Source organism: Phaseolus vulgaris, chromosome 7 (assembly GCF_051622355.1).
Source record: "Phaseolus vulgaris cultivar YP4 chromosome 7, ASM5162235v1, whole genome shotgun sequence".
NCBI classification, from domain to species: Eukaryota; Viridiplantae; Streptophyta; class Magnoliopsida; order Fabales; family Fabaceae; genus Phaseolus; species Phaseolus vulgaris.
In genome coordinates, this window is record NC_143504.1 from 51595691 (window position 1) to 51619745 (window position 24055).

The 24055-nt window shown below is 32.2% G+C and overlaps 2 protein-coding genes across 2 annotated transcripts; one reads left to right on the plus strand and one right to left on the minus strand.

Annotated features, from left to right (window-relative positions):
• Window position 1: 1 nt before the first annotated feature.
• On the minus strand, window positions 2–3965 carry LOC137830029 (formin-like protein 11). Its single transcript, XM_068637112.2, has 4 exons — window positions 1935–3965; window positions 1652–1842; window positions 1166–1401; window positions 2–895 (listed from the first exon to the last, which is right to left on the minus strand). The coding sequence occupies exons 1-4, from the start codon at window positions 3506–3508 to the stop codon at window positions 158–160; spliced, it is 2739 nt and encodes a 912-aa protein (XP_068493213.1). The 5' UTR covers window positions 3509–3965; the 3' UTR covers window positions 2–157.
• Window positions 3966–16984: 13019 nt separating this feature from the next.
• LOC137830030 (respiratory burst oxidase homolog protein B) lies at window positions 16985–23301 on the plus strand. Its single transcript, XM_068637113.1, has 12 exons — window positions 16985–18022; window positions 18151–18310; window positions 19297–19345; window positions 19581–19694; window positions 20524–20952; window positions 21065–21451; window positions 21557–21652; window positions 21737–21852; window positions 21951–22053; window positions 22148–22221; window positions 22340–22854; window positions 22949–23301. The coding sequence occupies exons 1-12, from the start codon at window positions 17503–17505 to the stop codon at window positions 23056–23058; spliced, it is 2673 nt and encodes an 890-aa protein (XP_068493214.1). The 5' UTR covers window positions 16985–17502; the 3' UTR covers window positions 23059–23301.
• The last annotated feature ends 754 nt before the right edge of the window (window positions 23302–24055 follow it).

Consider the following 24055-nt stretch of genomic DNA (forward strand, 5'->3'; position numbering starts at 1 on the left):
GTTTTAATCAATCGAAGTTTGATATGATTATGATTAGGAAAGTCAGTGAATACAAAATCCAAATACTCCAAAACTGCATAAAAACAAAAATAAAGTTACACTCAGTTTGTTTAAAAATTTCAATTCCTATGAACACAGGAGACTGTTTAATTCTAATCTATGATCTATCTAAAGGGAGCATAGCAAGAGGACTTGGACTACGTGCTTTAGACTTCCTAAGTTCTTTACACACATTATCTAACATCCCCAGAAAATCTCTCACAATCACAAATATCCTTAAAAGATTTGCATCTTCTTTGCTCACATCCCCATGAAAATATTCCGTGATTTCTTTCACACGTACCAATACTTTATTTTCATCTCCTCGTAACTCTTTCAAGTTTGCATCAGCATAGTTCAGGAATGACTTCATACACTGCACAAAGTTCATGCTTCTCTCATCTTTGTGCAGTTCCTTTTCCACTAGATGTTGCAGCATTTTCATTCCTTCTGATAGGTTCGACACAGAGCTTGCAAGAACATCCAAGTCTATAGTAGCTGTTTTCTTCACGTTGTATAACTCAGTGCTGAGACCAGAAACAAGTTCTAGTCCCATCCTTTTGTAATCTTCTTCCTTTTCTTCCTCCGTTCTGTTCTTATTTCTCTGGCTGATTTTTCCCATAATGCTATCTGAAACTCTCATTCCTTCCGAACGAACAATCTCCTGAACAACAAAATGGAGCAACGTGGTCTTCCCATCAGTTCCCTTAACATCTGCAAGCTTGAGAAGGGCATCTAGTTTAAATGCTCTAGCACCTCCTCTGATTGTTCCAACGTTCATACGGTTTCCTGTTTTGAGCACTGCCTCTAGTAACTTCAAGAATAACCTGCTTGATCGAAGTTCCTTGCATGCTTCCTATACAAATGGCAAAAAAAAAAAAACAATGTGAGAGAATTCATAAAGCTTTCGCTTGCTTTCAGTGGGATGAAGAAACTTCAGTTTGGTGTCCAAACAAAAGCCTAGAAACAATGTTGTCAGATAAAAATTAGAGTTTTATGTTATCATTTATGTTAACATTTAATGCAACCTTTATTAGGTGTACCTATATAAAATTGAAATCTTGATCCAAAAATAGTACGAAAAACATGTAAAGATCGATTTCTAAGTTTTGTCTTTGAGGGGTACCTCAAGCATTGAAAATGAGTTCCTGAGATGAACTACTTCATCATCAAACGTCTCTCTGAAAAGCATGCCTTCTACTCTTTGAAAGGCATATGGCACGTCAAGCATTGCTCTCACGAACCTTTCGGCGGACCCCAATTCATTGATGTCACCTTTATAATTGAAGAGCTTGGATTCTTCTTCCTTGGTGGGTACCATCTTCACTAGTGCCTCTAGTTGGGGTAACGACAACCCCTTCCCTGATTTTCAAGATAACAATAACATCTTCGACAACATTAATATGACCATCAATTTTCTCCAGCATATGGAATAAATGCACATGAATACTCTGATGTTATGTAAATAAAAGTCGGTGTGGGATTTTACTTAGTGCTCAGAACAAAATCGATTATTATTAATTAACATTGGCACTTGAGTAAGAGATACTATAATTCGTTTTTGTATTATTATTATATTTATGCATATTTTCATAATTGAGATATAGTTTACCTTGCATTAAGGCATCGCAGACATGCTCAGCTGTCGCATTCAGAGCTTTAGAGAGTATAGTTATGTTCTGCAGGCGTTTTGGCTCAAGTACGTGCTTGCCTGGAGATGGGGTTTTACTTTTTGTTTCGTCGTTCTTAATTGAATTTTGCAAGTTGTAACCAAAAAGAGACTCGATCATTTCCTCATCCAACCTGAATCAAATTCATAATGTGCTTAAACTGTAAAAACAAATGACAAAAAAAAAATATTGATGCTGGGCTATTACTAATTAACTTGAACTTACTCGAATGAGCTTGATCGTAGTTTATCCCAAACCATTGTGCGATTTGGTGCGGCTCTTACTTTGTCCCAATGAAGTGGTTTCAGTTTTGGCAATGGTGCACCATCTTTACCAAGTGGGGTAAATAGAGGGAGTTGAGATGGTGGAGGAGGCGGAGTTTTGGCATTGTAACCATTGCCTTTAAAAAGTGGAGGTGGGCATGGTGGTGGTGGGATGTTGGGTGGAGAATGTGTAGGGTAAGGTTCAGGTGTGGAAGGCAACTCTTTTTCTGGACTTTGATTTGAACCTGAGAAAATGTCTGAATTTATCGGAGATGATAAATTATTAGATGTCGAAGAAAGTGGAGAGTGAGAGGAGACTCTGGAGGAAGAAGTGAGAGAATGCAAAGAAAACAATGGCATTTGCAATGGTGGAGGAGGTGGTGGTGGTGGTGGAGGAGGAGGTGGTGGGGAAGTAAATGTTTTTGAACAGTGGTGAGTGGTCTCAATCCCTTGCTCCTCATGTTTTGTACTACTTGATGGTTGGTGAGATTGTCTACTTGGGATTGAGTTGTGTGGAGAACTAAGAAATTGGTTTGGTAATGAACTAGAATTTTGACGGGACAGAGAGTTTGTGTCACTAAGATTAGAAGCTGAAGCATTGGAAAGTCTATTATTTGAGTGCGAATCAACAAAGGAGTGAAAACTTTCATCATCTGAAGAATGGCAATCTTCAGGGATAATCTTATCCCCAGAAGAGTTGCCGTCATCAGATTCAGCTTCACCTTTTACTGATTCTGCATCTTCATGAACAAATGCAACTTCCTTGGTGGAAGAACCGCTAACATTATCATACTCTAGACCATCCTTGCAAGTCTTTTTCAAGGTGCAGCCGTGTTGCTCAATGTCCTCGCCTAAAGCATTAAGATAAAACAGATCTAGTCCAGAGTTTAAACTCACCTTGCTTGATGAACTTTGACAAGTACCTTCACTTCCCTTGCTCTTGCTATATAGTGGCGTTGTCCTTTTGGGTTTCTTTGCGTGACTTGAGAATTTCCTCCACACCAAGAATAATCCACAAGCACCAATCAATGTAGCAACCCCAGCAGACACAAGAACAGCTATTAGTATTCTTTTGGCCCTGCCTCTATCTTCATGATGAGTTTGGTGGAGCGGTGGATTCTTACGATGCCGTGGATGATGGGAATGAGAGTGCAGGTGTGCAAGTGGAGAAGGAGAAGGAGCAGAAGCCGGAGCTTCTTCAATGAGGGGTGATGGAGAAGGTGAGGGAGAGAGAAACTCCAAATCACCATTGGATGGTACTTTGGTGTGGAAACTCTTTAGGCCAAGCAAGGATCTAAACTTGTCCACTATCAAAGCTTGCTTCTCTTCATTCTCATCAAGTCCTGAGATTTTCTTAATCTGCTTTTCATCATTCTCTTCAATGAAATACATCTCTGGTAGGCCATGAACTTGGAAGCTTCCCACTGCATTGAACAGAGAACCCGTCACGGTCAAAACGTGGGTGCTTTGTAATGATAGGATCACAAAGAGGGTGATGATGAAGATCATAGAAAAATGCTCAGAAGCACAACCCATTTCTTTTCCTTCTCCCACCTAAAAGTCATCAAGACATGAATGCATGTTTCCTCTTATAAAAGGTGTTTGCTTCCATTTGATTGCATCAGTTTGTGAAGAATTGTGGATTTGGGTGGTGGTGGTGGTGATGGGTGAGTGAAGATCTGGAACAGTGTCTTTAATGCTACTCCAAGGAACCCCTGAACCTGGCAGTTGTGGTTGTACTGGTCCTTCTTTACTTCCCTGTTCCTACACTCTTATCTCTTCTCATCATAATCAATTCTACCCTACAAACAAAACTGTTAATGCATTGCATACATAACACACCCAAACTCTTTCCCTCCTTCCACTTTGACTTAATTCTTTTGTCTTGTATGCCTTTTTAAGCTGTTTTGTCAGAAAAGAAAAGTTATTGGTCTTTTCTCCCACTCATGCTGATTAAAACATCCAAATATCCACTCCTTTTTAGTGTTAAGTTGAGGAGAATTTGAAGTTTGGATAAAACTTTTTAGTACCTAAAAGTCACCTAATCAACACCATGTAAAAGTAGATGGTAGGTCCTGTTCTGTTGGCCTTGCCTAACGCTATGGGGTGATTCTACAAGATTTCTCCAACCCCATTACTATATACTATTATTATAAATAAAGAACAGGGTTCGTAAGGTGGGGACAAATCAAATTTCACTCCATAATTTAAGTCTACAAATTTAATGACATATGGACTTATTGTGACTGAAATTTTATGTGAAGCTTATTAGCAGTACAGTATATAATAAATATAAACACTCCATTCACCTAATTAAATATGCTAATTAAACATTCACCTCATCTTATCACGTGGAGACATGTATGAAGGGCTAAAAGCAGTGTGGTGATTGTTTAATAATGAGATGTTACAGAGAGTGGTGCTCTTCTTCCCACATGATTTTGTACTGATTATTGTGTTCTTTCAACGCAGCTTAGTTATGGGTAGAGTTGGTATTGACATTTTGTGAACAAATGTTAAAATAATGTGTAAAGAAAAAGTGAAAGGTGAGATTAAGAAGAAGACATGTAAACGTCTGAGTTTCTGATTTAACCCTGGAGAATGGTGTGGTCTTGACAGCTACTTGCAAAACCAGTTATGTGTCGCCTTCCCATCGTTTTTCTTGCTGACTTGCTGTACCATTCATCAAGGTAAATCAGATGCACTTCTTTCACATTTTAAACATATAATATATTTCACAACAAATTTTTATCTAAGAAAGCTTTTTTTCACATTGTAAGTGTTTTTATTACACTCCACCACATTGCTACTCATTCTTATTTTCATCTTCTGTTGTAACAAAATTTGTACAAAATGTTTGGAACTAAAGTCGTCATTTTATAGTCTTGGAAACGTATTTCAGGGTATATGTATAGAAACATGATTTATGGAAATAGTATGATTGGAAATTATTTTAAATATAGGGTTAATTGTTTTTAGTCGGCAAAAACTTGATTTTAAAAGATTCAATATAGTTTCAAACTCTTTTTGAAAGGATTTAATGTGATTTTTTTATTGTTCTTCTTAAAACAGATTTGTTTTGAAGATTTTATTACACATTAATTTATATGCATTGTATAATCTTAAAAGGAATTGAAATTATGACATTGAATTATTTATAAAACCTTGGGATCACATTAAATTTTTTTAAGAAAAGTTTAGACCAAATTAAATTTTTGAGACCACATTGAATTTTTTCAATGCAGAAATTAAAAGAATAATTAAGTCTTTAAATATATATATATATATATATATTTAAAATTGTGTCTAATTACTTTTCAAAAATTCTAAATTAATTATAAATAAATGAAAGTTACAATTTAAAAGTAACTTCTAATTTAAAAATAAAAGATTATGTGATTTCTCTAAAAATAAAACAATCGAGCTGAGTGACTTGATACATGCATAAGACACGTACTTAATTTTAATAAAAAAATGAGTTCGATGAAAGTAATTTATAATGTTTATAAAAAAAAAATACATTTGGGGTATATTTATAATTCACGTCATTTTAGTTCCTAAAATTGTATTTTTTTTTTAAATAAACCCATTTTTAAATAAATTTACTAAATTAACTCATCCCCACTTTTATTTTAAAACTAGATATAGTTGATATATTGAGAATTTAATAACTGGGGTGGCTATAATTCTTAACACCGAACAGTATTATCAGGTTTTATTTACCTTCGTTTTTTCATTTTTTTTGAAGAAAAATGAAAAAAAAATGAAGCTGGAATTTAATTCTCCATAAATTAAATTCTAACTAATTTTTCCATATAGAAATGGATATATTGAGAATGAATTCTAAATGTGATATCTTAACACTTTAAGAAATGTTGAATTTGAGTTTTAGATGGCAATTGAAGAAGTGAAAAGAGTAAATTTATTGAGAATAAAAGGTAGATGAGGTGAAAAAAGAGTGAATGTATACAAATTTATGTAACAGATGGCAGAAAGAAGAAGGAGGGGCCATAATGTGGTGAAGGTTCAAATGATACATAATTGATGGGAGGGAATAAAGAATATCGCATATGTATTGGCAGAGACATGAAACAACTAGACGAAACAAAAACATGGAAACAGAATCCAATGCAATATTTTGTCAGAGATCAAATTATAAACTAGTAAACTGTTTTTGTGTTTTTTTATGCTTCATAATCCCCATTTCTTATTATATTCTTCTTCATTTTTTCTCATTATTTACTCTCCACTGTCTATTTTTCAGTGATCCATCACAGTTTTTTTTTTTCCCCTTTTCTGAAAGGAATTTTATTAAATTCTGAATAAAATTAGTTGTTACAATTAGTTAAAAGAAGTTGATGTTTGTGGTGGGGTGAATCATAGAGAGATGGATTTGAAGTGTAGTTACAAAAACTCAAATTCGCCATTAAGAAATCTCAACTATGAAATCACCTTATCTTAAGTTTTATTTGTTATTTGATATATTAGTATTTATTATGATAACAAATTCAAATCTAATTTATCAAATTATATATATATATATATATATATATATATATATTAATACAGTTTTGTTTATGCAATAATCTAATACTCCCATAGCAGGCCCATTAACATTCTCATAATCTGTTGGACCGGTGTTTTTATTATCACTTTTGTTGAGGCTTCTTCTTGCACCACCATAACTTAAGGCAGCCCATAAGCCAGATAAAAGATTATTTTATTCTTAAAAAATACTTTCTAGATTCTATAATTTGAAAATCTATTTTTTTTCTATTTACAATTTGAAAGGTGTAAAATTTGAAAGGTGTAGAAGTAACTTCCAAATTATACAATCCAAAATATTTAAAAAATATATATTTTAGATTATAGAATCCAAAAGGTATTTCCGAATCAGGAAATACTTTAAAAATTCTGTAATATGAAAATATCTTATGGATTCTATATTTTTTTTTAAAGAAATCCATTATGAATTATAGAATTTGAAAGGTATTTCCAATCTAAAAATACCTTCCAAATTCTATATTCCAGAGCTTTTTCGGATCATCTATTCCAAAATGAAAAACATCAATAAAATAAAGGGTATTTTTGGTATTTAAAGAAGTATGTGGTGCCACAAGAATCTATGGAGGTGCAAGAATAAACAACCATTTTGTTAGCCGATAAATTCTTCTTGTATTCCATGTTTTTCATAATTATCCCTTTGAAAAGGAATTTAGGTATTGGTATATGTTAGAGTTGTTAATTTACGATGTTATCCTTTTTTTGGTAGTTGGTGGCATTAGTAGTGGTGGTAGGTGATTGCGTTGTTATGCTTTCTCATTTAGTTTTTCAATGATGTTTTTATAATTTTAGAATGTGAGACTTTCCATATTATAGAATTTAGAAGTTAATATTTATGAATTTTTGCATTTTGGATTACACAAAATACAAAAATTTATTTTTGATTGTACAGTTTGGAATACTTTTGTATTTTCAAATTGTAAATTTTGGAATACAAAATTTATATTAAAGATTGTACATTCTAAAATACAAATTTGATATTCCAGATTGAACATTCTAAAAATAACAAATTAGTATTATGGATTGTGTAATCTATATAAATTTTCTATTATGGAATGCACAATCTAGAATACAAAATTGTATTTCAAAATTTGTAATCCAAAATACGATTTTTTTTAGCATTTTTTTTTTGGTATAATTGTAGCACAATGATTGTTGAATGTGTAAATGAAATCTAATTTTGGAGCAGAATATTCAACAAAGTAGATAAGATGTCGGATATGGAAGAGTTCAATTCAATGAACAGTGAAGATGAATTGGTTGGAGGAGATTATGTTAGGAATTTTACAACAAATGAGGTTAATAAAATTTCATTCATTTGAGTAAAAAGTTTGACATTATGTTGTATTGTATTTATGTAAGTATTTTGTATGCGAAATGACTTACATCAGTGGGTACATAGGATGACCTTTCGACTTAGTTTTGTGATTGTCAAGATTAAATTTGACAAAGAAAGTGGACAACAAGGAAGAGAGACTTGTATTGTTAGGTTGTAAAACGAATTGTACAAACACGATTTGGAGGTGATTGTAACTGTTACAAAAAAATGTGAGTGCTCTTTTAAATTGGAGGGTAATTTTGTTCGTAATGGAGAATGTTTGGCATTGAAAGTAATATGTGGAAGTCATAATATTGAAATGGCTGAGACATTAGTTGGTCACACCTATGTTGGTAAATTAAAACTGAATGAACATTTTAAGGTTGTTGATATGACTAAAAGTCTAGTGAGATCGACAAATATATTATTTACTTTGAAAGAGAATAACAAGGACAATGTCACAATAACAAAAATAAAGCAAGTGTTCAATACCAATATGCATACAATTGATCATTAAGACGATCTAGAACTGGAATGTAACAACTAATGATGTTACTTGAGCGTGACAAATATATTCACTGGAGTAGGTGTAATTAGTATTCACAAGTTGTCACTCATATTTTATGGACATACCCTAATTCAATTAAATTACTGAATGCATTTAACATTGTGTTGTTGATAGATACCACTAACAAAACCAACAAAATATAGGTTGTTTTTGCTTGAGATAGTAGGTGTGACATCCACAATATTGACTTTCTCTGTTGCTTTTGTGTTGTTAGTAAGTGAACAAGAAAACAACTTCATTTAGGCTTTAGAAAGACTTAGAGGGTTATTTTTTAGGTCAAATGTGTTATCCTAAGTCATTGTTAGTGACATAAACTTTGCTTTGATGATTAGCCTTGTTTTTCTTGAAGCTTCCAACCTTCTGTCTCAATTCTACATTAATAAGAATGTTAAAACATACTTGATTATATGCAGGTTTTGGAAATTATTATGGATGCATGGGAATTTATGATTGAGTGTGCATATTGTGATGAATTTTTTGGGTGTCTAAAATGTTTTGAAGGTATTTGTTCGCCATGGTCGTTATTTGTTGAATATGTGAATAACACATGGGTCATTCCACACAAGCAAAAATTTGTAAAGACATAGACATATACAATGATGTATTTAAAGAATACAACATCAAATAAGTATGTTTGTATGTGTTCATTAATACTTCATAATATACATGCAAAATTTGTAGGTTCAAACTTCATATTTATCTTGTAATATGCATGGTTGAATGTGCTCATTGGAATTTGAAGCGATAGGAGACTTGTGTACATGTTGGGACACACTAAACAATGTCATAATATTGCAACATAATGAAATTAAGGCATCCTTTGAGAAGAATCTACATGTTGTGGGGGCACACTTTCAATACCAACTTGTATAAAAAAAATGGTGGATTTTGTATCTAAATATGCTTTGATGCATATTGCTAAAGAGTTTGATTGGGTCAAACATGTGGATTTTGATAGTGAATGTTGTGCATGTATAGTGAGACGTACTCACGGTTTACCATGTGCTTGTGAATTAGCTGGATATGACCTGAATATCATATCACTAAATGAAGTTCATGCTTTATGGACTAGACTGAGCTTTTCATATGTCATCATGTGATTCATCATCTGAGTTGTCTATCCAATAAGAATTTGACGTCATTTTAAAGAAGTTGACATTGCAAGTAAAATCACAATTAAGAGCAAGCTCTGTGAAATAACCTACACAAATATGACATTAACGTGTGCATTAGTGGATAAAGTGAAAACAAAAGGATCCAAAAAACTTGATCAAATCAATTTGTCATGCCCACAAAGAGTGAACCATCATATTTTGAGCATGTCGATGACATTCATTCTATGCATGATAACTCTTTTTCATGGAAGGTCGTCAAGGGGATGGGAAAACTATCGGTCGTTGTGAAAAACAATGCAGTTCCCCTACTGGATCAATTTCATCCCGATTGTCATCCTTACATAGTTGATGTGAAGTTTGATAGTCATTCTGGTTATCAATCTATTCTTTTGTTGGGGATGGATGAAGACTCATCACCAACCACCCTAAAAATAACCAACAAACCACAAATAATGCAGGAACCACGACGATCACCAACAAAAAAAATCAACAAATGCATAACACAAATCGTCAATATGTAAACCCTAAAGCAAAAAAAAAAAAACACAAAATAATCAATAAAACCTAAGAAGGTGCATAGCATAGCATTCATGCCCACCACCACAACAAAAAATGCAGAAGAAATCACAAACCAAAATACATAAAATCCGTCAATAAACCATAAACAAACAAAAAATCACCAATATAACTGTAAATTTTACCATCACCATTCTTCATTGTTTGACATTGCTTCAGAATACTACGTCTTTGTTTTTCATCTCTTTCGTCTCTCCTCCAACTTGGCTGTGCCTCACAATAATTATAATTTTACAAATAAATACTAATTACTCAACAATTTTCTCATTTAATAAACAATAAATATTATTAATTAATAATATAATGTGTTTTCTCTCGTTTAGTAATCAAATATGAATAAGAAAAAATTGAATACATAATCACATAAAAATTAATTAGAAAAATACTAGACGATGAGTTTCAACAATTTTGTGAGCAGTTTTAGAGCAAACAATTGCTATATATTAAGACAGATATAAATTAATGTTCTGGGTAAATTGTAAAAGATATTTAGTACTTGTCATAGGAATAACATAAGAAAATGAATTGAAAGAAATTTAAAAATGCAATTGTGACGCACGTAAGTCGTTTCGCTTTTGACCGTTTCTAACGCGCTTTTACGCCGCCTCTTTGAAGGGGTCATTAGTGCTTGTCCTTTTCAGAAAAAGTTGAAAATAAATCTAAATCTAATCATTTCAAGTTCCATTGAATATCACATTATGAACACTCATCCAAACAACATTACGATTAGTGTGTCTTTTTTTTTTTTTAATTTCAAAATATCTCCATTCAATTTAGACAAATTCCGATAAGTACAGCCCCAAGTGCGTGGTCACTGCACTGCGTGCTTCATGTTTCATAATACTCTTCCCATCTCAACAAGTTCTTCAAATCTTCTATTCTATTATGTTTCAAGAAAATTTAACAAATAAAGGGTTGTTTGTTTTATGAAAAAATGATTAATTTAAACGCAAACTGAATAAGAAGCAGAGAATGTTGACTTTCCAAGAGAATACGCGGAAAACTCCAGCTTTTGATTTTTCATCGAGCTTTTTACTTTCTCATTGACATCAATTTTTTGGGAGAGGGGGTACCTTTATATCACGGGAAGACAAGAAATCATGCAAATTTTGAAAATACTTTCATTCAATATAAAAAAATATTAAAATTTATACATAAAAATACACAACATGTATCTAAAATCCGTAAAATCCGAAGTATTATTTTTTTTAGAATTTAGAGTTTGTTATGTTAAGAAAATAAAATATATAAAAATTAAATTAAGAAAAAATATATATAAAATGTCATTTATTTTAACTTTTAAATAATATAAGATTATATATTAAATATAAAACACAGCTAAAATAACTAATTAATAAATATTTTAAATCTATATTAGTGTTTGAATCTTGCTATCACGAGTTCATCAAAATACGCTAAAAGTTTGTTAAAAACACGTAATTCAAAGGTTAAAATATGGAAATATTTTCGTGGCACTCAACAGGAAAGTGAAAGAAATATCTGACTTTTCTTTGTCTCGGTCAGCAACAACACATAGTGCAGTTCTGTCTTTAGTGTGCTAAGGAAAAAATAAAATTAGTATTTAATGAATACGTTCAACGATAAGTACTAGATAAAGGCAATTATGGATATTAAAGTCAAGACTTTAAATCAAACGTCCTTTTGTAATCTTACAAATACTAAAATACGATTCTTAAGTTATATAATTAATTATCCAGTTTCAGTTTTAGAGTTCATACAGCACATGTGGGGATAATTATTATTCTTGACTTCAAGCTTTCGTTAAGTAATTACCCATCTTGTATATATTATAAAATATATATTTTTTTTAACATATTTCTTACATTAAAACTATGTGAATATTTATAAATAGTCTGATAATAGTGATATGATAAATTTTATAAATTTAGATTAATATAATTTCTTAATAATTTTGATATTATATTAAAAAAATAGATTCTAAGTTTAATTAATGGAGCGTGTGATCTCTAACAAAATTTGCAAAATTTGAGAATGGCGTGTGAAAAGAGAAACCATGTAGGAAGTGCTAAAGATATTTGTTCTTGAGTATGAAATGGGTTGGTACCCAACTTTTCAGAAGTATCATAGTAATTATGAATATTAATTTTTGAATGTAACTATCAGACACATTCACCATAAATAAAGCAGATATTCAATGGTGGAAATAAAAGACAGTATAAATTAAATAGACGTAATATTCAGTCCCAGGAGTAACAGTTTCCACTGGTCAAACTCCAAAATTTCGTACCAAACCATAAACTTTAGTTTAATCAACCATATCCTAACTAAACTTTTGCTGAACATGATTTGACAATATGAACATTATCATATACGATAGAACTGCTACATTTTATAATATATTTTAAATAACGTTGAATTCGTTAATAATTAATCTGAAGGTGTTAGGCTATATTTTGGGTAGCTTCTAACTCAGTTTCACACATAAACTCAATTTTTTTTATATATTCTATTATTATTATCAAAATCAACTATATTTTTTCTAAATATGTTTTCTTTCATTTACAGGGTCAAAACACGAATATTTTACTCTTTACAACATGTTTTACTAAAAGACATATAATTCAATATTTAAAAATTGTATTAGTGTTTCACACATATATTGTGAAATAAATATTTAATTTATAAAGTATTTGAACGTATATAATGCGAGATACGTGGAGTGGCAGAGCTAAATCTCTTACAAATTACCATAGTATTTTTAATAGTAATGTTTTTATCTACACATTGTTAATAGTGATTATTTATTAAATTAATTACGATGAATTCTAAATAACTTCATATTTTTTTTAGCTAATTCAAAATCACTTTAGAAAGCAGAGAACTGATTAATAATGGCGTTGTAATATATAACACATTTCATTAGTTGGAATAATATGATAAATTCAGTTAAAAGCTTTGTTTTACAATGATAAATTAAAATAGTTAGCTGTTGCAACAAAATCTAAAATAATGTACTATCAAGTAAGTTTTATTGTTTTATGATTGATTACTTGTTTAAGTTTATCAATATACACTTAACTAGAGCTTATTTGTAATGTTAATTTCAATACACTTTAAAAGAGATAAATTAATCCAATAAGGGAAGAAATTATATAAAATCTCCAATCTTAACTATAAATTATATAAATAAAATAATATGGGTAAAGAAGAACTTTATAAATATATGCTTATTTTTCTTAAAATATGTAGTTCCATCTTTTTGTATTTTTTTTAATAATATTTTTTTCATGTGATGACAGATGATGGTTGTTATTTGAGGGGTCAGTCTAGTTAAGATGTTAAGTTGGATAATAATGTCTAACATGAAATCATTTTTATAATAAAAAATATTAATAAAAATAAAGTATTGTTGTCATCCAAATAAATAATATAAGATTTTGTTTTCATAGAATTTACAACGATTTAGTTTGTCTAACTCAATAAAAAACACAATAGTGTATCATTTTCATTTATGCACTTTAACTGAATTGTTAAGAATTTAAGATATATATGATACATTAAAATTTTAGATTGAAAGTGTTGTGTTGATGTCATTGATATAGAATTTTCCACGTGTCTCCTCCTCCTCTAAAAAAAATTTAACATAAATAATTCTAAACTTGAGCAAGAACACATGTGATTATATGAAAGTTAATTAGCAAAGCTATGGTTGTTAAAGGTTGTGTTCTTATATAAAAGTTAATTAGCAAACCTCTGGTTGTTAAGGTTGCTTCCAATGGTCATATGTGTGATAACATAGAAATTAATTAATTAATTAATTAATAAGGCCATGACAATTAGTTTTACGATTAAAAAAAGTAATGGTTATAAGATGCTTATTTATTGATAGTGTGTAGACAACTTGTTTTAATCAAATCTATATAATGTACATTACTTGTTGATTATAACTTTGTAAAATAATAAACGTTGGAGTTAATGTAAGTTGTAGAGTAATTATGAAGATTGGTATGATATACAATAGATAGACCAAAATGTCATTACCTATTACATGTCATTAGAAAGATCATGTTGTAAAAGTGTGTATAGTCTATTGTAGTAAAATAATTAAAATTTAATATGAAATACAACCACCATATACCTTAATGCCTTAATGAATATTCCAAGTTGAGTTTTTCAAAATAGGAACATGAATTTCCAATTTTAAATGTGCAATAAGTTCTCCCTCTAAGCAAAGTAATAGTCATTGTCATTTAATGATACTATGAATACAATGTGAGCATAGGATAAGGTTCTCCACATAAATGTATATATATTGTATGTTACTCCATAACCATAAAAAATATTTAACCATTTTAGAGATTGATAACATAATTGTATCATATATACCTCTTTCCTCAACTACATTACTTGATAAAAGATTACATGATTAACTTACAACAATTATTATTATTATTATTATAATAATCATAGAATCAATGTTACTCGAATGCTTCGATTAAATATTTGTCTTAATTACTGTGGAAAAATCAGGTTTAGGGTTACTTATATATTTTTCGTGAAGGAAATGCGTGTGCTGATAAATTAGCTAATTTGGGACTTATTCATAAAGAATCTTTTCATTGGTATAATAGGTTACTATACAGCCTGTTATTAGAATTTTTTTAGTTTACCTATGTATCGTTTTTGTTAACATGTGAGTTTTGGTCTAATCCCTCATATTTTTGTATTTTTTTTCTTTTTTAATAATATTTTTTTTTTCATGTGATGGCAAATGATTGTTGTTACTTGAGGTGTCAACATAATTGAAATGTCAAGTTGCATAGTGATATGTAATAGGAAAACTTTTATTTAATAATTATACTAATAATAATCACAATAAAAACAATAAATTTTGTCTTCAATAGTAAAAGACTGACCTAGCAAATTTTAATCCAATTAATGGCATTTTCTTTTTGTCGGCAATAAAAAATAAATAAATGTGAACCATTTTAGGGGTGGTCTAACCCTTATACAAACATAAAATACCTAAGACACTCCATCTCAACACTCACACCGCCAGACGCCTAGAATTACAAAGCAATCATAACTCAACCAAAAAAATCTGAGCTAAAAGATAATTCAAGAAACCATCGTCATACAGACCAAAGGTTCGAGACACCACTCGGAAAAGAAGAACAAACCAGAGAGAGACTTGGACGTAATCCAAGACCAAATTTTCACTTGAACCAAGACAACTACAACCACAATTAATGACATTAACTGCAATAACGCAACCAGTTTACAAATCATTAACCAGAATAAATTCAAGAATTATCATTAATCAAACAAAAAATAATACAAAACTTTTTTTTTTTTATCAGCAAAGAATAAATAAAATTAAAGGGGATACTTCAGGGGTATCCCAACCCATATACATTAACCAGAAGTAGACTTCCTATATCAACCAATACAAAACTTACTTTTCTTATATTTTTGCGTTAGCTTTTTCTTTAGAAAATTTAATATGTTTGTAAGTTGATCATTACTCCAATTAATCATCATTATTAATAAGGCTGTTCATTTAATTATTGTTATTTATTTGTGACTTTGATGAATATTTGTTATGGTTTAATTGTCTGCTTATTTTAGAGTAGTATTAGTTTGGATATGTAATTAGAGTAGTATTAGTTTGGATATGTAATGAAAATTTTAATAACTTTCTTTATATTGTGGTAACTTAAATTTGATCAGTATTTTAAAAAGTCAATCTCTCAGTTTACGTTACGAAGAACAAAGTTGATATAAAATACATGTGGTGTGTTCAATACTTGTCTTTATATAAGACAACAAGTTACATGTAATTTTCGTCTTTTTTTGTAGTTGGCTCTTGTATAAAACCTTAAATTAGTGGAGTTTCTTTATCTTTACTTGAACCCAACAATGGTAATAATTATATTTATTAATAAGGTTATTCATCTGATTGTTGTTATTTTATTTGTCAGTTTGTGGAATATTCGTTAAATTAATTGTATGTTTAATTAAATATACATTTCAATCTAACTTTAATTTAAATTAAATATAACTCTAGTCAATTATATTCGATATGTTTATCCTGAAAATCAATTCAATCAAAATTATAAAATAATTATTATTAGTAATATAATACAAATGTTAATTATTTAATCTGTATTAATTAAATTTATTATTTAAAATATTTAATTATGAAATAATACAATCTATTTTAAAGGAAATATATACTTTAGAAATCTAAAAAATGTTTTGAAATTAATAATTTTAATAAAAAAATAATTCCAGGTCTTTAACCTAACTCGATACAACATGATAATCTGGGTTGAACCGAATGTAATAAAAAAATGAAAAAGCTCTATCCAATTTAAGTGATTTTTTTTTATTTATTTCACACTTGAGTTTGTCTGAAATTCCATTCATTACACTTTGTTTGGTAAATAACTTATTATTGATGAAGAATGATTCAAGATTATTTATGAAAATAATGTATTTGCGGAAGTTATTTAAAAAGATACCAATTTATCCTCAATAGTAATATTCACGTGCATACTTGTTTTTTTTAATAATAATTGTTGCGTATCTCTGCATATCCGTGAGTGGTCGGAAATTTTCATTTTATAAATTAATTGATTTATAAAATTAAATTAAATTTAAAATTTACTTTTCAATATAAACATAAATACTATTTAATAGTCTTGTACTTATTGATTCTAACGAAAGTATAAATTATAATTTTTAATTTATTAATTTGATAATTATTATTTCTCTATAACATAAAATTGGTTACTAGTGATATTTGTTAAAACGTCAAAAAGAACTTACGGTCTTACACACGTGGAAGATGATATGATCTGAGTTTGAATGTAAGCACATAGTGTGCTAGATAGCGAAGCAGGAAGAGGCAAATATAATAGTGTCGCTTTCGCTCCTCTGGCCTACCGCAATATTTTGTTCCCAAAGCTTATCTTAGCACTCGAAAGTGGAATTTGTGTGTTGCTTAGTGAAAAATAAGAAGAAAATGCAGGTTCTCTTAGCCATTTCTAGAAGTAAGAAAAAGAGTGTAAATTGTTGTGCATATGGTTTGGTTTGAACACGAGAAGAAGGGTTTGAATCCCAACAACTATCCTCCGTGTCCGAAAACAAAACCAGCACAACAATATCCACTGCGCCCCTTGATTCACCTCCCCCATTATTTGACTTACATGTCAATCCCACCTCCCATTTTATATCATTTTTCCACCTTCCCTCTCTCTTTGCATTATATATAAACATACACACTCTCTCCTCACTCCAATTTCTCACCTTCCATTGCCCCAATTTCTTATTCAAATTTTACAAACATATACATACAATTTCCATTTTTACTTTCTTCATCGTATTATAGCTTGGGAGTGGAAATATGGAGATTCACGAAAACCAACACGAGTCATGGTCGGAGACGGAGAGCACGGGAAGCCGAGGCATGCAAGTGGGCTTCAGCGGGCCTCTCAGCGGGCCTTTCAGCGGGCCTTTACTTACCAGCCACAAGAGGAACGGCAGCAAGAACAAAAGCGCCAGGTTCAAGGACGACGAGGAGATGGTGGAGATAACGCTGGACGTCCGCGACGACGCCGTTTCGGTCCAGAACATCCGCGGCGGCGACTCCGAGACCGCCTTCCTCGCCAGCCGCCTCGAGATGCGGCCCTCCTCCTTCTCCGGCCGCCTCAGACAGGTCTCGCGCGAACTCAAACGCATGACCTCGAACAAGACCTTCGATAAAGTTGACCGTAGCAAATCCGGTGCTGCTCGTGCCCTACGCGGCCTTGAGTTTATGACCAAAAACGCTGCAGGTCCTGAAGGTTGGTCACTGGTCGAGAAGCGCTTCGATGAGTTCGCCATTGACGCAAAATTGCCAAAGACTCGGTTTAGTCAGTGCATAGGTATCATATCATATACACACATTTTAGTTTAAATACAATCATAAATTATTATCTATAGCAGTACTCACTAAACTCGTTTTTAGAAATTAGTTTTTTTCCTGGAACTTATGAGTTTTGATGACAACAAGGGATGACGGAATCGAAGGAGTTTGCCGGTGAGTTATTCGACGCATTAGCTCGTCGCCGGGGAATAACATCAGCTTCCGTAACCAAGAACCAGTTGCGTGAATTTTGGGAGCAAATTACAGATCAGAGTTTTGATTCACGACTTCAGACCTTTTTCGACATGTAAGACTCCATGATCATCATCTCTTGTACTATTATTTAATTATAATTTCATTTTCATTTGGAAGCTCATGTTGTTATACAGCTCATTGTTTTGCTCTTGTAGTGAAAAACTACTTATTTAGGATATGCATGCCAGAAGATATTATATAATTTGTTTAATCTAATAATTAGGCAGCAGAAAGAGACGGATTGTCTGCTTCCACAAATGGCCCAAATTATATATGCGCTCTGTGTATACAAATATTTCTTCGTTGAACTATACTTATGTCAAAGTAGGGCGTTCAGTTTTCAAATAATTATATAGAAAATCATTTCCGTTGATCATTTTTTTCTCTGTAAGACTTCCAAATATCATTATCGCGTTTCACGGAATCTGCATGTGAAATCATGTGTCGTAATTTAATATCGTGTGTTAATTACTTGATTAAAATGTATTAGGGTATGATAAGAAAATGTTATAACGAGGGTTGATGATTGCGATATATGAATGCTAATTCCATGCAACTGTTTCATGTTTAATTAAAACTATTTACATTTTTTTGTCAGCATCCTTAGATATCGAATTTTTAGTATTTATTTATAGTTGCTTTTTTTTTATCTTTCATTAGAAAATTTAAACATATTTTCTTATTTGAAGTGACAACACTTTTTTTTTGTTGGATTCAGTAATTAGTTTTGATGACTATATATGTAGTTAGTATCAATGACGTCCATGAATCCTTTTGTTTTACTTTTCTAACTGTTCGAATTATTTGACTCACTATTCAAGTTTCCCAAGTGGCAAATGACCGAACACAAATAAACAGTGTTACATGTGTATATAATTAGATAACCAAGGTTAGGTGACTATAATAAAAATATAAATGGAAAGCAGCTCTATCATAATAAAAATAAAATAATATTTTAAAGCCAAATGTAAGAAATATTGCATCATTGATTAAGGTGTACATGCACTTTTGGTTACTAATAAACCTAAATCATGTCAGGGTGGACAAAGATGCTGATGGACGAATCACTGAAGAAGAAGTAAAAGAGGTAAGAGTTTATTATCCAATAAAGAACTCCTAAAAAAATTTACTTTTATTTTTATCGGATAAATAGGGATACTCAAATCCTGAAGGAAAGACAATTATTACTGACTCAGCGACCATTGGACCAAATGACTAATGGCTCCAGATTAAAATTTTAATTTTCAATTGCTTTAGATTGTTTATTTTTTTAATTGGAGTTGTGGAGAGACGTGAACATAGTTGTATGATTCATTTTGCAGATTATCACCTTAAGTGCTTCAGCTAATAAGTTGTCAAAGTTACTCGAACGTGCAGAGGAATATGCTGCCCTTATCATGGAGGAGCTGGATCCGGACAACCTTGGATACATTGAGGTTTATATTTTACACCATTCATAAATTCAGAACAAAATAAGTTAATCAGCTAGAAAAATGGCCTCATAAATGGTTTGATGGTGGTGTTTATATGTTTATACTTTAAGGTTTATATTTTGTCATTGTTTTTATATTCCTACGTTCGGTTGGTACGCTGCATTATTGATTGGCCTTTGGTACTGGGTGCTTTTTGTCTTGGTCAATTCGGTTGCTTTTTCTTTTGCTGAAAAATTTCGTACCCAATCCATCGTCCCTGACAGGCTGATAGGCCTCGTTAAAACTGGACCTAGGCTGCACTTCTCTATTAAAAAATATTTGGGATATATGAATCAATTAACAAAACTTGAACCTACAATTATTCCCTAAATTTTGGTTCACGCCAATTATGTATGATATAACGATAAGAACTAATTTAATTATATGACCAAACCTAATTCAGTACTTTATCTTCTATCCTAATGAAATTTTAGATTTACTCTTGAAATTTATCATCTTCTATCAATTTTTTGAAACTTCTAGAGTCTTATTCACATAAGATTGATAATCAACATTATAATGGTTAGATAACTAATATTAAGCACTTACTATTCATATAATAACCCGACCTCGTCTTTTTGAGTCAGTAAATATGTATGCTGAATTCAGTTTAACTTATACTTTTATTTAATAATTTTCGACCGAACATATTTTTCATACATTAGAAGTAGTTACCCAAACATCAATATATAGTTTATTCTAAAAACTTGTGTCTACTGCTTGAGTTGATGTAAAGAGAAAGTCCAATTATTATGAAAAATGTTACCTGACGTAAAACTGTGGTCTCACGCAGTTATACAACTTGGAAATGCTGCTCCTGCAAGCGCCAGCACAATCAACCCACATAACCACGGATAGTAGGGTGCTGAGCCAAATGCTGAGTCAGAGACTAGTCCCTACAAAGGAGCACAACCCCATCAAACGTGGCTTTCGGGCGGTGGCATACTTCGTGCAGGACAATTGGAAACGCCTTTGGGTAATAGCCTTGTGGCTTGCTATTTGCGCTGGTCTTTTCACTTGGAAGTTCATCCAATACAAGCACCGCGCCGTGTTCCATGTCATGGGCTACTGTGTCACAACAGCTAAGGGGGGCGCAGAAACAACCAAGTTCAACATGGCCTTGATCTTGTTGCCCGTATGCAGAAACACCATCACTTGGCTCAGAAGCAGGACCAAACTAGGAGCAATAATTCCCTTTGATGACAACATCAACTTTCACAAGGTAAAAAAAACTAAGACCCACATACAGAAACAACTTATACTGTTTATTATTTTTTTGAGTAAACTGTACTACTGGTACTCTATTACTTACTTGAACATTTAAATATATATAGGTGGTAGCCTCTGGCATTGCAATTGGTGTTGGATTGCATGTGATTTCACATCTAACGTGCGATTTCCCAAGGTTGTTGCATGCCACGGACGCAGAATACGAGCCCATGAAACCATTTTTTGGGGATGAGAGGCCCAATAACTATTGGTGGTTTGTGAAAGGAACTGAGGGATGGACTGGGGTGGTGATGGTGGTGCTTATGGCTATAGCTTTCATTTTGGCACAACCATGGTTCCGAAGGAACAGGCTAAACCTCCCCAAGTCCCTCAAGAAGCTCACCGGTTTCAATGCCTTTTGGTACTCCCACCACCTTTTTGTCATCGTCTATGTGCTTTTCATCATTCATGGATACTTCCTATACCTTAGCAAAAAATGGTACAAGAAAACGGTACGTGCATGGTCTCTCTCAGACATGTACCTCTATTGATTCTCTGTTCCCTTTTTTCTTGCAAATCCTCTTTATTGATGATTTTTTCAATTGGTTACACGACAGACGTGGATGTATCTCGCCGTTCCCATGATACTATACGGATGCGAAAGGCTACTTCGTGCGTTTAGGTCTGGCAACAAATCTGTGAGAATTCTCAAGGTGCATATATTTTCAACAACTTCGCTCCATCTCTGCTTTGATATCAAATGTGTTGCTAAATGAAATTTTAACAAAATATTCCAGGTTGCTGTGTACCCAGGAAATGTTCTAGCACTGCATGTGTCTAAACCACAAGGATTTAAGTACTCTAGTGGCCAGTATATATATGTTAACTGTTCAGATGTTTCCCCATTTGAATGGTATGCACGTAATTTAAGTTCCCCTTTTTCATATATTACCAGGATGGTGATCATGAACAAAGTTAATTTAATTATGTGGCATTGATATCTATTTGTAGGCATCCCTTTTCTATTACATCAGCTCCGGGAGATGACTACGTGAGTGTTCACATTCGAACTTTGGGTGATTGGACATCACAACTGAAATCTGTTTTCGCCAAGGTAAATTTTGCATGACATTTTTATTTTCATTTTGCGAATTAATCTGCTGATGACATGAGCTTATCATCGAACATTCTCAATATGGTTTATGCAGGCATGTCAACCAGCAAATGATGGCCAAAGTGGTCTTCTACGAGCTGATATGCTACAGGGCAACAACAAACCAAGGTATGTTGTTTAGCTGTCTTTAAATGTGTGGTAAAAGAGATATGTGACCATGAAGAGTAGGCTGATACTAAAATTGACAAAATGACCAATTTCTGATTATTGTGGAAAAAAAAATCAGGATGCCAAGTGTATTAATTGATGGACCATATGGTGCTCCGGCACAAGACTACAAAAATTATGACGTGATCCTTCTTGTGGGGCTTGGAATTGGTGCCACCCCTTTGATTAGCATACTCAAAGACGTGCTAAACAATATCAAGCAACATCAAGACGAAGAAGAAGGAGTGGTGGAAAGTGGCGTTAAGGACAACAAGAGGAAACCTTTTGCCACCAAGCGAGCTTATTTCTACTGGGTTACCCGTGAGGAAGGTTCCTTTGAATGGTTTAAAGGGGTGATGAATGAAGTGGCAGAGAATGACAAGGAAGGAGTCATTGAGCTTCACAACTATTGCACAAGTGTCTACGAAGAAGGAGATGCTCGGTCAGCTTTGATCACTATGCTTCAGTCCCTCCACCATGCCAAAAATGGTGTGGATATTGTATCGGGAACAAGGGTGAAGACGCATTTTGCAAGACCAAACTGGCGCAATGTCTTTAAACATGCAGCACTCAAACACCCTAACCAAAGAGTTGGTAAGTGTGAGTGTGTGTATATTGATTTTGTTTTGAATTTGATTCCTGAATTTTACAGAGACATTACTCAGCTAATTTTGTATCTGCTTTTCAGGTGTTTTTTACTGTGGGGCGCATGGATTGGTTGGGGAACTGAAAAGGCTTTCTCTGGACTTTTCCAGGAAAACCACCACCAAGTTTGATTTTCACAAAGAAAATTTTTAGATTCTTTTTTCACTTATGTTGATATTTTTTTGGGTAAATGTATTTATATATAGTTGGATCATTTTTTGTTGTAGCGGTGGTATATAGCTAGCTGCATTTGATACATGGAATTTAGATGTATCTAGAAGTTGTATTTTCCTTTTAGGTAGTGTGTAGTCATGTTGTAGGCTTGCATACTATCAGTTCAAATGGTTATTGTAATTGTTTTATAATATATGCCAAACTTCTTAGTTTATTTAATAACAGTAATGCGTACTTGTTTTTTCAAATCCACAGACAGGAAAACATAAACATAGTAACTATCGTATCATCCCAAAGGAAGATATTTGGTTGTGTTTTTTTGTTTGGGCCTCTAATACGTCAGTCCACATATTTGGGCATTCTGTGCTTATATTACTCGGGTCCATCTGTATAAACATATACTTAATATAATAAAAATATATTTTTTCAACTTTTCTCTCCCTTCGTGTGAACATTAGTATCGTCTACCCAAGTGTGTACTGTAGCATCGTCTACCCAATGAACCAATCATGAAAAACTTTAACCGGCTCTGCTCCACTGCCACTACTTATTCTAAATATTTTCTTCTTCGTCTTTCTCTTCTTTCGTTTTTTTCCACTCTTTCTTGCTTCTCGTCTTGTTTTTCCTCCTTCTGTCATGGAGTTATTACAGAGCTCTACTAGTACTTATTTTCGGCATTCAGAGAACCCAATAACAGTTCTTGTTACGCCTCAACCTTGACGGTCCAGTTATTCCTCTTGGAATAGAACAATTAAACTATCTCTGTTTCCAAGAATAAATTCAAATTCGAAAAGAGAGAGAAAATACAGAACCTTCGTGTAATATTGAACTCTACAAAATTTGGGAGAGATGCAACATTATAGTTATCTCTTAAATAACACCGACTCTTGCTACACAGATAGCACATAGCACCGTCAACATTGATAATGCGAAGAATTATGGGATGATCTCATAGAAAGATTTTTTAAAAATAATC

Coding starts and splice junctions, on each gene's coding strand:
- LOC137830029 (XM_068637112.2), bottom strand. CDS start 3,508: ATGGGTTGTGCTTCTGAGCATTTTTCTATGATCTTCATCATCACCCTC. Junction 1,843..1,934: donor CTACGATCAAGCTCATTCGA/GTAAGTTCAAGT, acceptor AATTTGATTCAG/GTTGGATGAGGAAATGATCG. Junction 896..1,165: donor ACTCATTTTCAATGCTTGAG/GTACCCCTCAAA, acceptor CCATTTGTATAG/GAAGCATGCAAGGAACTTCG.
- LOC137830030 (XM_068637113.1), top strand. CDS start 17,503: ATGGAGATTCACGAAAACCAACACGAGTCATGGTCGGAGACGGAGAGC. Junction 19,695..20,523: donor ACAACCTTGGATACATTGAG/GTTTATATTTTA, acceptor GGTCTCACGCAG/TTATACAACTTGGAAATGCT. Junction 22,054..22,147: donor TGAAATCTGTTTTCGCCAAG/GTAAATTTTGCA, acceptor TGGTTTATGCAG/GCATGTCAACCAGCAAATGA.